The sequence below is a fragment of the Phyllobates terribilis genome, unplaced genomic scaffold (assembly GCF_046119375.1).
Source record: "Phyllobates terribilis strain yellow unplaced genomic scaffold, ASM4611937v1 Scaffold_4__5_contigs__length_816908805, whole genome shotgun sequence".
Taxonomy (NCBI): Eukaryota; Metazoa; Chordata; class Amphibia; order Anura; family Dendrobatidae; genus Phyllobates; species Phyllobates terribilis.
The window spans coordinates 318,793,056-318,808,606 of NW_027362764.1; the positions used below are offsets into that span (position 1 = coordinate 318,793,056).

The window sequence follows — 15,551 nt, forward strand, 5'->3', positions numbered from 1 at the left end:
ACCCGGGATGTAAGTAACGGAAAAATTAAACTGCGAAAAAAAAAGTGCCCACCTAGCCTGACGGGCATTCAAGCGCTTGGCAGCATCAAGATAGATCAGATTTTTATGATCAGTGAAAACCTGAATAGGAAAATCAGCACCCTCCCAAGAGATGACGCCAGTGTTCAAATGCGAGTTTAATAGCCAGCAATTCCCGATTACCAATATCGTAATTAAGTTCCGTCTCAGAAAATTTTTTTTGAAAAAAAGGCACAGGGATGTACTCCATCCTTGTTTTCCTGAGACAACACCGCACCGACCCCCACAGAAGAAGCATCAACCTCAACCAAAAACGGCTTAGTCACATCAGGCTGCATAAGGATGAGGGCAGAGCTGAACCTTTCCTTTAGAAACACAAAAGCTTCAATGGCCTCAGTAGTCCACTGAACCGTATTAGCACCTTTCCTGGTGAGATCGGTCAGTGGTTTAACAATAATAGAAACATTTTTAATGAATTTTCTGTAGTAACTGGCGAAACCCAAAAACCTCTATCGATTTCAAACCAATAGACCTAGGCCATTCCTGCACAGCTTGAACTTTCACCGGGTCCATCTCAAAGCCCTCGCTGGAGATAATATAGCCCAAAAAACTAATTCTCTGTACAGCGAACTCACATTTCTCCAGCTTAGCAAATAGCGAATTGTCAATCAATAACTGCAATACCTCACGTACGCTCCGCCAATGAGACTCCAGGTCCGGCGAATAAATCAAAATGTCATCCAAATACACAACCACATTTTTGCCGATCAAAGGTCTAAGGATGTCATTAATAAGATTCTGAAAAAATGCTGGTGCATTGGTAAGACCAAAAGGCATAACCAGATTCTCAAAATGACCCACAGGAGTGTTAAAAGCAGTCTTCCATTCATCACCCTCCTTCATGCGCAACAAATTGTATGCCCCCCGGAGATCAATTTTAGAGAACCATTTGGCCCCCACTAACTGGTTAAACAAATCAGGAATCAATGGCAGTGGGTAGGGATTGCGTACAGTAATTTTATTAATCTCGCGAAAGTCCAGACAAGGATGTAAACCGCCGTCCTTTTTTTTAACAAAAAAAAATCCAACAGCCACAGGTGACTTAGAGGGTCTGATATGACTGGCGGCCAAGCTCGTCTGTATGTATTCCTCCAAAGCCTTTCTCTCAGGAATAGTAAGATTAAATAAACGACTTTTAGGGAGAGTCGCTCCAGTCTCTATGAGGAGGCAAAACTTGCGATTCCTCCTCAGAAAAAACTTTCCAAAAATCCTGAATAGGTACAGGTAATTCCCCTTTATCCACAGCAGCAATGCGCCCGTTACAACACTTGTCATAACACTTAGGGCTCCAGGACTTAATTTCATTGGTAGACCAATCCAGTACAGGATTGTGCAATTTTAACCAGGGCAAACCCAAAACTACTGGAGAAGGCAAATTATTTAATACCACCAAATCCAAATTTTCTTGGTGAATACCATTAATAGTGAGGGGAAATTCATAAACCTTGTGAGTAACACATTTCAAGGGAGAACCATCGACAGAAACCACGGCAATAGGGGATGACAAAGGTTTGGGTTTTAATTTAAGTTTTTTCCAAGAATCCCCCATCAATCACATTCAGAGTAGAACCACAATCCACAAATACCCGAAATTCAATTAATTCTTCCTGAGACGCGGTAGTAGCAGAAAGAAATACACCCTTAGTGTTTAAACAGGCTATACGGGCGTAACTGACCTTTTTTTTTTTCTTTGTTCATACGAAGCACACAGTTCTTAATGAAATGGTCAGATTTTCCGCAATAAAAGCACAATCCTTCAGAAAACCTGCGGTCTTTTTCCTGAGAGCGGGGTGACATCACCCCAATCTCCATCGGCTCTCCAATGTCAGTACAGACCCTCTCAGAACTCGGAGCTGACATGGCAGAGGATTTACTCTCATTAACCCTTGCACGCAGTCTCCTGTCCACCCGTATAGCTAATTGCATTGCCTCCTGCAAGTTTCCAGGTGTAGGATAAGCAATCAGCAGATCCTTAACTCTTTCACCTAGCCCTGCAAGAAACAAACTTTTCAGAGCAGAATCGTTCCACCCCACCTGAGCAGACCACCGACGGAAGTGAGTACAATAATTTTCCACATTACCTGATCCCTGCCTCAAATGTCTCAATTCCGTCTCAGCTGATGAGACACGATCAGGATCATCATACAACAACCCCAAAGCAGAAAAAAAACTATCCACTGATCTAAAGCACGGATCACTAGGTTGGAGAGAAAAGGCCCATCCCTGAGGTTCCTTGCGCAAAAGTGACATTATGAACCCTATGCGCTGTGATTCATCACCAGAGGATCTGGGTCTTAAACGAAAATATAATAAACAAGCATTTTTAAAGGAAAAATATCTTGTTGTTCACCAAAAAATAAATCAGGCAAACGTACCTTTGGCTCTACAAAATGCACTCCAGAACAGCTTCTCACGTGTTGTTGGAGCTCGGCCACCTCCAGAGAGAGTCCCTGCAAGCGTTGAGCCAAATCCTGAACAGACACCATGATGGAAACTGGAGGCCTTTCCTAAGAGAAATTTTTGGGCTGGACTTACTGTTATGATCTGCTACAAGCACTAAGGAAAGACAGGAGATCTGTCCCTACAATAGAACTAAGCTTGATCCCTACGATGTAATGGGGAACCTGATCCTGCCATCAGACCCGCTAAAGTCCTCAGCTAGTCTGTACGAAGACCTATAGATGTGAGGAAGGGATCCCTACAAGAACTAGGGACTGGGAGTAAGATGGACACCTCCTAGCAGAAATTGTAGCAGAAAAGGACAAACAAACAACATAGAAAATAGAGGTCAAGATACCTAGCTAAACTGACGGAGTAAGGTAACAAAGCACCTGGCTAGATTAAGAGTTGAAATTACAATGAAGTCCAGCAAGGCCAGAAGGGCGGAGCAGGATTAAATAGGCAAAAAAGGTCATGTGACCAGCAAACTAGAAAAAACCTAACAGGAGAGTTCTAACACCAACCACAGGAAGTGGTGGAGGCGTCCCTGGAAATGACGAGACCGCAACCTGTAAGTGCGGCCGTTTTGGATTTAAAGCTGCGAGACAGGATCAATAGCTGCGCAGATAGCCTTATTAAGGGTAACAGTGACACTGTGCAGTGATAATGGGAGTCTAATCTAGGCACCAATATGAAATCTCCCCTGATGATTCTGGTTAAAGATGAAACGGGAGTATTTGTTCTGTACATATACCCTGGACACAGTGATATCAGAAAGGGCTTTTCTGGACCTTGACGGGCGTAGCGATCTGAGACCACACACTGAGATTGTTCCAATACGCAATACTAGGAAATCCCTGCCCGTTGTCTCTATGTTAATTTGAATCTCTCCCTGTTTTGGCTGCATGCTCGTGTCTTTTTGGTCCTGATGTATTATCTAAATGCTGACCTTCTATTAGTGTGACTATCTATTGTCTAAATAGGACTTTTTTGGGGGTTCTGGGGAGGTTATTGTGCATATGTGTGGGTCCTTATTTTTACTAAGTGTGGACCGTACATTATTGGGACTAACTATTGCCAGAACAAGATCATTTGATCTTGGGGAGGTTATGTACACACCTATTAGTCCATATCTTTCCGTTGTTCTGCACTACTTGCACTTTAGGTCCTGTTGGGCCTTTTTATAGGTTAACTGTTCATTTTTATCATAATTAAGGAATAACAGTTATGTTTTACACTATTCACAAACTGATTTACAGTAGTTCATTACTTATACCCATTTTTGCTATATCTGTCTCCAGGTTAAAGTAGAACTTTACTGAGGGTGCAATACAATGCGTTTCGAAAGACAAACTATCTTCTTTGTCAGTTAAGTAACACCAATAAAGTTGTATTTGGCATTAGAGAGCAGTAAATGGATATAGCGTCGAAAAACAACTCTCATTATTCCAGTGTCACCAAAAACCACGTTAGGTAATGTGTTTGTTTTGTTCAAGGTTTAACTATTGCTAGTGATTGTTTTAGCATTGTATAAAATAAATTGGTCACAAGTTATGAGTTTACATTTATGCTGTGAATTTACAGAGTTCAACTTAGTTCAAAGTACTTTTTTATTTCATGTTTTAGGGACCAATTTTTTATCCTTCCCACTTCAAATTTGTATATTTATAGCAAACATACAATAATGTATTCACCTAATTTTGTGTCTCTGATTTAGGGCATGTTGCAACTGTCCAAGGACTCTCATAACTACAGCTAATGTGTCCTTTTGTTCACAAAAAATGTTTAAAACTGCATGATCGGTCATACAATTAAAACCTTACAATTATGAGGTAGCATTTTCTTAAGAGTCTAAACTGGTGGACATTGGTACCACATTTGCACCAGCAAATTTTACTAATACTGCACCCTATCACGCAAATGTTAAAATCATTATAATTCTCATCAACCACAGGGTTAATAGTCAAACACCTTTGGCTGCTGCCCCACCATACTTTTAATTTAATTGATCAAAGAGGACCTGCATCTAGGTTGTATGGGGAAATATATATATATATATATATATATATATATATATATATATATATATATATATCCATAACCCCATTACATATACAGCATATCTTCTATATCTCATTGTCTTGCTGAAATGTCCACCCTTGTTTCATCTTCATCATCCTGGTATATGGCAGATTTTTTTTATTAAGAATGTCTCAGTACATTAGCCCATTCATTCTCCCTAAGAACTTTGCCATATCCTGGAAAACAGCCCCACACAATGATATTCCCACCTCCAAACTTCACTGTTGCTATGGTGCTTTTGTGGGGATACGCAGTGCCTTTTGTCCTCCATACATGGTGTGTATTATGGTATTATTATTTATTATTATAGCGCCATTTATTCCATGGCGCTTTACATGTGAAAAAGGGGTATAATACAAGAACAATTACAATAATCTTGAACACAAATGTGACAGCGACTGGTACAGGAGGAGCGAGGACCCTGCCCGCAAGGGCTCACAATCTACGAGGGATGGGTGAGGGGTATCCAAAGAGTTCAATTTTGGTCTCATCTAACCAGACTTTATTCTTCCCAGTAATTCACAGGCTTCTCTAAATGTTGTTGATCAAGCTTTAAACATGCTTGGACATGATTTTTTTCAGCAATGGAGTCTTGCGGGGTAAGTGTGCATACAGGCCATGGAGGTTGAATGCATAACTTATTTTCTTTGAAACAAATGTACCTGCTGATTCCAGGTCTTTTTGTAGCTCTCCCCAGGTCGTCCTTGGATCTTTAACAACTCTTCTGATAATTATTTTCCCTCCTCTGTATGAAATCTTGCGGAGAGCACCTGGTCGTGGCCAGTTTATGGTAAAATTCTGTTCTTTCCACTTCTGGATTTTGGCCCCAACAGTGCTCACTGGAACCTTTAGTAGTTTAGAAATTCTTCTGTAACCAATACAATCAGTATGTTTTGCTACAATAATGTTGCGAAGGTCTTGAGACAGCTCACTGGTTTTATCCTTCATGAGATATTTTGTGTGTGGCACCTTGGTAACGAGTTGAACCAGCTGATAGTTTTCACTAAGTAGCAGGATTGCTTTCTAATTGCTGATAGATTTTAGTTGGTGTCATGACTTTCTATGGATTTTTACATCTCTCTTTATTCAATATTTTATACTTTTTTCCCTGTGTCATTTCTAATTATTACACACAATTTATGGACATCTATGATTTGATTTCCTTGCCTGTGTGAATTGGCTGGGTTGTTACAGACATCTAGTGAGAATTTCATGTCAATAGGACCTTTTGAAATATATTTACTTAGAAAATTAGTGACGTGTTCAATACTTACAGTGCCTACAAGTAGTATTCAACCCCCTGCAGATTTAGCTGGTTTGATAAGATGCAAATAAGTTAGAGCCTTCAAACTGCAAACGAGAGTAGGATTTATGAACAGAAGCATAAATCTTACAAACCAAAAAGTTATGTTGCTCAGTTGAATTTTATTAAATTTTAAACATAAAAGTGTGGGTCAATTATTATACAACCCCTATGTTTAATATTTTGGGGAATAACCCTTGTTTGCAATTACAGCTAATAATCGTCTTTTATAAGACCTGATCAGGCCGGCACAGGTCTGTGGAGTTATCTTGGCCCACTCCTCCATGCAGATCTTCTCCAAGTTATCTAGGTTCTTTGGGTGTCTCATGTGGACTTTATTCTTGAGCTCCTTCCACAAGTTTTCAATTGGGTTAAGGTCAGGAGACTGACTAGGCCACTCCAACACCTTGACTTTTTCCCTCTTGAACCAGGCCTTGGTTTTCTTGGCTGTGTGCTTTGGGTCGTTGTCTTGTTGGAAGATGAAATTACGACCCATCTTAAGATCCTTGATGGAGGAGCGGAGGTTCTTGGCCAAAATCTCCAGGTAGGCCGTGCTATCCATCTTCCCATGGATGCGGACCAGATGGCCAGGCCCCTTGGCTGAGAAACAGCCCCACAGCATGATGCTGCCACCACCATGCTTGACTGTAGTGATGGTATTCTTGGGGTCGTATGCAGTGCCATCCAGTCTCCAAACGTCACGTGTGTGGTTGGCACCAAAGATCTCGATCTTGGTCTCATCAGACCATAGAACCTTGAACCAGTCTGTCTCAGAGTCCTCCAAGTGATCATGAGCAAACTGTAGACGAGCCTTGACATGACGCTTTGAAAGTAAAAGAACCTTACGGGCTCGTCTGGAACGGAGACCATTGCGGTGGAGTACGTTACTTATGGTATTGACTGAAACCAAGGTCCCCACTGCCATGAGATCTTCCCGGAGCTCCTTCCTTGTTGTCCTTGGGTTAGCCTTGACTCTTCGGACAAGCCTGGCCTCGGCACGGGAGGACACTTTCAAAGGCTGTCCAGGCCGTGGAAGGCTAACAGTAGTTCCATAAGCCTTCCACTTACGGATGATGCTCCCAACAGTGGAGACAGGTAGGCCCAACTCCTTGGAAAGGGTTTTGTACCCCTTGCCAGCCTTGTGACCCTCCACGATCTTGTCTCTGATGGCCTTGGAATGCTCCTTTGTCTTTCCCATGTTGACCATGTCTGAGTGCTGTTCACAAGTTTGGGGAGGGTCTTAAATAGTCAGAAAAGGCTGGCAAAAGAGATCTTTAATCCACACATGTGAAGCTCATTATTCTTGGTGCCTGAACTACTTCTTAATACTTTAGGGGGACCAAACAGAATTCTTGTGGTTTGAGGGGTTGAATAATAAATGACACTCTGAATTAACTTTTAACGTTTTTAAAAAAAAAAAAAAAAAAAAATTTGCTGCAGTGCATTTCCCACTTCCAGGCTGATCTACAGTACAAATGTCACAATGCCAAGTTAATTCCGCATGTGTCAACCAGCTAAATCTGCAGGGGGTTGAATACTACTTGTAGGCACTGTATGTCACCCGTGTGTATATATATATATATATATATATATATATATATATATATATATATATATATATATATATATATATATATATATATATATATATATTATAAATATAAAAAAAAAAGAAAGCTCAGAAAGCTCTATGTTATATCGAAGGATGCATATTGAAGTAATAAAGATTAAGCAAAATTGTGACATGCTTCGTTGTAATAAGTATTACGGAGCATCAATTAGAAGACTATCTTATTCTTATTGAATTTAATGGAGAACAATATGTTGGTATGCTGAATCCACATACAGTACGGTGCAAGTTTTAGGCAGGTGTGGAAAAAGTGCTGCAAGGTAAAAATGTTTTCAAAAACAGAAGTGTTAATGATTTATTTTTCATCAATTAACAAAAAAAATGAGTGAACATAAGAGATGTCTTAATCAAAAAAATATTTAGTGTGACAGCCCTTTGCCTTTAAAACAGCATTTAAAACATCAATTCTTCTAGATACACAAACAGTGTTATTAAGGGAACTCTACAGGGGGGATGTTCCAAACATCTTGGAGAACTAACCACAGATCTTCTGTGGATGTTGGTTTGTGCAAATATTTTTGTCTCTTCATGTAATCCCTGCCTGACTGAATGATTTTGAGATCAAGGTCCTGTTCATGCCATATCACTCTCAGGAGTTTTTTTTTTACGTGGAAGATGGTTCTTAATGACATTAACTGTATGTTTTGAGTAATTGCCTGCCGGAGAATACATTTTGAGTCACTCAGATGCCTCGCTTATTGTATTACATGATGGATAAGTATTTGCCTTTATTTTTCTGCATTAAGAACACCATTGATGCTAACTAGTGATGAGCAAAAATGCTCATTACTTGAGTTTGCCTAGGGTGCTTGGGTACGCATAGAATATTGTGGGTGCTCGAGTGTCATGTTCGCATCCCCGATCCGGCATGCTTCACGGCTATTAGATTGACACAAAATATGCAGGGATTGTCTGAGTATGTCGGGCAATCCCGCATGTTTTGAAACATGCGGGCGAGGGGACGCGAACATGTTACTCGAGTACCCGCGATACTCGGTGCATAAATTAATTTCTGACTTTTACAACTCATGTATGAGAACCTGACATACACTACACAAATCAGGTATGCCAACCTGACGTACACTACACAACTCATGTATGCCAACCTGATGAACTCTAGACAACTTACGTATGCCACTACATTATACAATTCACATACCAGGAAACACTAGATCAGTTGCAAAATGGGGTCACTTATGGGGGATTTCCACTGTTTAGGCACATCAGGTGTTCTGCAAATGCAATATGACACCGGCAGACCATTCCATCAAAGTCTGCATACCAAAACGTCATTCCTACCCTTCTGAGCGCCAAAACAGTAGTTTTCCCCCACATTTGGGGTATCTACATACTCAGGAGAAATTGCACAACAGTTTTTGGGGTCCATGTTCTCCTGTTATCCTTGTGAAAATTAAAAAAATCTAATTTAGTCCCAAATTTTGTATTTTCACGGCAATACGTTATAAACTTCTGTGAAGCACCTGGAGGTTCAAGGTGCTCACCGTGCATATAGTTAAGTTCTTTGAGGGGTCTAGTTTCCAAAATGGGTTCCCTTGTGGGGGATTTTCACTGCTTAGGGACATCAGGGGCTCTTCAAACACTACATGGCAAAAGTCAAAAGGTGGGATTTCCACTGTTTAGGCACATCAGGTGTTCTGCAAATGCAATATGACACCGGCAGACCATTCCATCAAAGTCTGCATACGAAAATGTTATTCCTACCCTTCCGAGCGCCAAAACAGTAGTTTTCCCCCACATTTGGGGTATCTACATACTCAGGAGAAATTGCACAACAGTTTTTGGGGTCCATGTTCTCCTGTTATCCTTGTGAAAATTTAAAAAATCTAATTTAGCCCCAAATTTTGTATTTTCACGGCAATACGTTATAAACTTCTGTGAAGCACCTGGGGGTTCAAGGTGCTCACCGTGCATATAGTTAGGTTCCTTGAGGGGTCTAGTTTCCAAAATGGGTTCCATTGTGGGGGATTTTCACTGCTTAGGCACATCAGGGGCTCTTCAAACACTACATGGCAAAAATCAAACGGTGCTCCTTCCCTTCCGAGCCGTGCGCCCAAATAGTGGTTTTCCCCCACATATGGGGGTATCAGCATGCTCAGGAGAAATTGCACAACAAATTTTCTCCTGCTACCACTGTGAAAATAAAAAAAAATTGGGTCTAAATAAATTTTTTGGTGAAAAAAAGGTAAACGTTAATTTTTTCCTTACACATTGCTTCAGTTCCTGTGAAGCATCGGAAGAGTTAATAAACTTCTTGAATGTGGTTATGAGCACCTTGAGGGGTATAGTTTTTAGAATGTTGCCACTTTTGGGTATTTTCTGTTATATAGGCCCCCTCAAAGTCACTTTAAATGTGATGTGGTCCCTAAAAATATGGTTTTGTAAATTTTGCTGGAAAGATGAGAAATCGCTGGTCAACTTTTAACCCTTCTAACTTCCTAACAAAAAAAATGATGGTTCAAATATTGTGCTTATATAAAGTAGACATGTGGGAAATGTTATTAACTATTTTGTGGGACATATCTCAGATTTAAGGGCATAAAAATTCAAGGTTTGAAATTTGATAAATGTTCGCCAAATTTCCTATTTTTTCACAAATAAACAAGTCATATCAAATAAATTTTACCACTATCATGAAGTACAATATGTCACGAAAGAACAATCTCAGAATGAGTGGGATCCATTGAAGCTTTCCAGAGTAATTACCTCATAAAGGGACACTGGTTAGAATTATAAAATTTGGTCTGGTCATGAAGGTAAAAACGGGATTGGGGAGTAAAGGGGTTAACCGTAATGACTATTAAAAAACGAAATGAAGATGCAACATTACAGTGTAATAGATTACAATGCAAGCTTATATAGCACAAAACAAAGCATATTACACCTGTGCTTACCTATCATATTTCTTGCTTCTATTTTACACTGTGCTTTTCTGCCATTCCACAGTTTACTCCATTTTTAGCATTTTAAACTTCCTAAGGCCAACAATTATATTTTAAAATAGTAAGTTAAAACATTTTATTAGTATAAATTAAGGCATACAAATGAAGAAAAGAAAATAAAGAAATCCTCAAGGACTAATGTATTTATGCTTGTCATTTTGTTACTATTCAATGTAAAATTTAAAAAAGAACTGTGTGATTTAGAGACAATTGTAAGTCAGGGAACTCAAAATGAAAGTCTTTATTGATAACTATTGACTTTAAAATGCTTAAAGATTAGGTCTCTTCTCCTGTAATGGTGGAGTAGTTGAAAATAAGCTGCATATCAATGGAAAATGCACATTGAAAAGCAGAACAATATTTAAGAGTATGTTGTGCTCCAGGTCACGTAGTAGAATACCGCGGCATCTTCATGTGCATGGTGTATAGATTCATTGCTAATGATGGTTTCAAATCAACGTCAACATTAGGAAGATCAACAATGTGTTTCAAAGCAGATTAGTAAAGACTCCAATTATGGCTTGTGGTACAATCACTGCCAAGAAGCTTTGAACAATTACAAATTCAGTCCATCTTCTCCTTTTGCACTAGTTTTGGAGCATCAACAAAGTCTTTGCCATTGTAGAGGATAAAAGTTGCTGTTCCAATGCTAGCAGTACCCCAAAACAGTACATAGGCAAGGGTCTCAGTCCAAGTCTCACCTATAAGAAACAAATATACTACATCAGTACACACTATTAATACTCAGAAACATTTCTTTAACCCCTTATTGCTATATGACATGTATACATCATGAGAGCTTATTAATAAGCACTCCACAATAGAAATACCGTTAGGTCCAGAAATATTTGGACAGTGACAAGTTTTGGCATTTTAGCTGCTTATCAAGACATTCAAGGTACAGTTATTTAATCAATATGGGCTTAAAGTGCAGACTCTCAGATTTAATTTGAGTCTATTCACATCCTAATTGGAGTAAGGGTTTAGTAATTACAGCTCTTTAAAAAGACGCAGCTACATATTAAATGGATCAAAAGTAATTGGACAATTTATCTCAAAAGCTCTTTAATGGGCTCTTCCCTCGTTAATTCAATATCAAATAAGCAGGAAAAAGGTCTGGAGCTGATTCCAAGTGTGGCATTTGCATTTTGAAGCTGTTGCTGTGAACCTACAAAATGCGGTCAAAGTAGCTCTCAATGTAACAGAAACAGACCACAATTGTGGACCACCAAGTGAAGAACACTCTCCAGGAAGTAAGTGTTTCAGTATCTAAGTCTACCATGAAGAGAAGACTTTATGAAAGGAAATACAGAGGGTTCACCACAAGGTACAAACCATTAATCAGCCTTACAAAGATAATGAGGGGTCGCTCACTGTAAAATGTGGGAGCTCTGAAGAAATAGATTCCAAATTTAAAGAGAAACTTCGGCGCTCCAATATGTTGAAAAGAGTTTTTAATGAACTAATACCCTATTTGGCAAAGCAGAAAATAAGCCCAACATTTCGACCTTTATGGTCTTTATCAAGGTTTTTTGTCTAAACAGAAAAAATATATGCATAATCAAAACAAATTCTTCATAAACTATAATTGATAGTTAATTTAAAAATCATTATATACTCAAAACATGGGAATAATGTTAGGAATAAGTCCCATCAATGTGTCTGGGGAAAAATACATTGTACAAGACATATAATAAAACAAAAAATAACGGCACTTTCCAAAGCCTGCATGAAACACTATAAAATGGGAAGTGGTAACATTGCATTGTCACTTAGATTTATGATAGAAATAAGAGAGGATCTTTTATTATATGTAATAGTTATGGATGAATGAAGGGTAGGGTATACTTTATAGTTATATGGTATAGTGTATGCAAATGATATAGTAGACCCATTAGGAAAATCTACTCCCCTAGATTACCATTTTCATACATAAGGGTAATATCAATATGAGGTGATAAATATATCCATTGCTGATACAGAAGAGGAAAAAAGCACGGGCGTGCATGGGAGTCAAAATCTTACACATACCTGCGCTGGTGCGGGGAGCCTTCAGGATAGACCGGTATCTAAGGGGTAACATTTCTCCATACAGAGAGCGACATGTATAAGCATATCAGGTGAGGAGATTTTTAAAGCGACAATGCTCCTCTGGGAAATATGCAAATGGTCTCTTCAGAGAGGAAGAGGACTAGAATTCTAGTGCCACCTACAAGTAGCAGCAATCCTAAAAGTCAATAGGGACCCTTTAACCAGCCTTATCACATGACTTAGGAGGGGCAGTACCCCAAAACACAGTGCCTGCAAATTGAGTTTCTGGTTCTGGCTTATATCCTAAGTCATGTGATAAGGCTCGTTAAAGGGTCACTTAACTTTTAGGATTGCTACTTCCAGTAGGTGGCACTAGAGTTCTAGTCCTCTTCCTCTCTGAAGAGACAATTTTCAGGATAGACGTAGCGGTAAATATTGCTGTGCGGTAGAAGAGAATAGCTTTCCTTAAATACACTAAAGCAGGGTGTCCCCATGGTACTAGTGGTGTGCGTATTCGTCGCATATAAGGACTTCCGGTTCTGCGCTGTAAACCTTCTGGTGTGCGTGAGGAACGCACACCCTCCTGTGGAACGCGGCTAACTTCCGCTCATGCGCACATGTGGTTTCAGATCTAATACCGGAACGCAAAAAGAATACTGGTGAAACGCAAGCATCGGTATCACAGGAAGCCTATTGGCTGCTGGAACATAAATCTATAAGTGCTCAATTAGAGAGGAAAAAAAACAATTATATGGCAAGAAGAAGATAGAATACCCCTATATATAAAAACCAACCCTATTACATGGACAAGAAACAGAAATTATACTATATTTCTCAGATACCCTGTTGCTCAGATGTAAAATGGAGTTCTACTGAGTAACCTATAGGGGAAAAAGAAGAAGAGACAACATGTCAGAATTACGAACTGTCGTGTATAGGCAAGCAAGCATTCTTAGTCACATATAAGGATAAATAAATAGAAGGATCCCTTAAAAAATGAAATCATGTATAAAGGGGTCCACCAGCTAGCGATGTTGTATCTCATACTCTCTGTTGAGGCCCCTCGGAGTGAGGGTCTGTAGTGTGTGTATCCAATAAGACTCGCGCTCTTTGAGTCTTTGAATGCAGTTACCCCCTCTTCTATGTTGCGGAATATGATCAATAACCTGGTATTTTAACAGTGATACTGTGTGAGACATAGAAGAAAAATGAGCTGGAATTGGCAGCATTGACCGTCCACATCTAATAGTGGATTTATGTTGTGAGATGCGGTCTCGGATATGTTGGGTAGTCTAACCAACATATCAGAGACCGCACAGACACTTGATCAGATATATCACATAGGTGGAATCACATGTGAAATATCCTTTTATGGGGTACCGTTTGCCTGATTGGGAATGTGTGAAAGAATCTCCCTTTGTGATGTTTGAACACTGCAGCCACCCTAGGCATGGGAAAGTGCCCCGGTGTGGGGTCGCTAGGGTCCGCTGAATCGGTCCCCTACCTGTGGAACCCACATCTGCCCTGACCAAGTGATCCCGAATGTTATTCGATCTTTTATGACATAGCAGAGGTACATCAGTAAATTCAGGTATTTTAGGATAATAATAATGGCCAATGACGTAAAATGCACCCATGTATTACCCCACTGAAGGGATGGTACCTTATATACTCTAGTATAAGCCGAGTCTTTCTGCATATTTTTTGTACTGAAACTACGCAACATATCCGAGACCACATGTCACAACACAAATCCACTATTAGATGTTGATGCAAAACGCTGCCAAGTCCACCTCATTTTTCTTCTATGTCTCACACCATATCGCAATTAAAATAACAGGCTATTGATCATATTCTGCAACATAGAAGAGGGGGTAACTGCAGTCAAAGACTCAAGGAGTGCGAGTCTTATTGGATATACACACTACAGACCCTCACACCAAGGGGCCTCAACTGGGAGTATGCGATACAACATCGCTAGATGGTGGACCCCGTTATACATTATTTCATTTATTAAGGGATCCTTCTATTTATTTATCCTTATCTGTGACTAAGAATGCTTGCTTGCCTATACACGACAGTTCGTATATCTGACATGTAGTCTCTTCTTCTTTTTCCCCTATAGGTTACTCAGTAGAACTCCATTTTACATCTGAGTGACGGCGTATCTGAGAAATATAGTATCATTTATATGTTTCTTGTCCATGTAATAGGGGGTGGTTTTTATATATAGGGGTATTCTATCTTCTTCTTGCCATATAATTGTTTTTTTTCTCTCTAATTGAGAACCTATAGATTTATATCCCAGCAGCCAATAGGCTTCCTGTGATACCGATGCTTGCGTTTCACCAATATCCTTTTTGCGTTCTGGGATCAGATCTGAAACCACATGTGCGCATGAGCTGAAGTTAGCTGCGTTTCACACGCACACCGGAAGAATTACAGAATAGAACTGGAAGTCCTCACATGCGACGGATACGCACACCATGAGTACCGTGGGGGCACCTGGCTTTAGGGTATTAAAGGAGAGCTATTCTTTTCTACTGCACAGCACTATTTAAAGCTACGCCTATCCTGAAGGCACCCAGCACCAGCAGGTATGTGTAAGATTTTGACTCCCATGCACGCCCGTGCTTTTTTCCTTTTCTGTATCAGCAATGGATATATTTATCACCTCATATTGATATTACCCTTATATTTGAAAATGGTAATCTGGGGGAGTAGATTTTCCTAATGGGTCTACTATATAATTTGCATACACTATACCATATAACTATAAAGTATACCCTACCCTTCATTCATCCATAACTATTACATATAATAAAAGATCCTCTCTTATTTCTATCATAAATCTAAGTGACAATGCAATTTTACCACTTCCCATTTTATAGTGTTTCATGCAGGCTTGGAAAGTGCCGTTATTTTTTGTTTTATTGTATGTCTTGTACAATGTATTTTCCCCAGGCACATTGATTGATTGATGGGACTTTGGTGACCTATGTGGCTTCCAGACAACAGGCAGTCATTG

General features: G+C 39.6%; 1 protein-coding gene across 1 annotated transcript in view; it reads right to left on the minus strand.

Annotated features, from left to right (window-relative positions):
* Window positions 1–10,553: 10,553 nt before the first annotated feature.
* Window positions 10,554–15,551, minus strand: part of SACM1L (SAC1 like phosphatidylinositide phosphatase) — a 350,039-nt gene continuing 345,041 nt past the window's right edge. Inside the window, exon 20 of the mRNA XM_073678395.1 lies at window positions 10,554–11,193. Coding sequence (XP_073534496.1) covers window positions 11,057–11,193 — 137 coding nt within the window. The 3' untranslated portion in view covers window positions 10,554–11,056. The remainder of the gene's footprint in view (window positions 11,194–15,551) is intronic.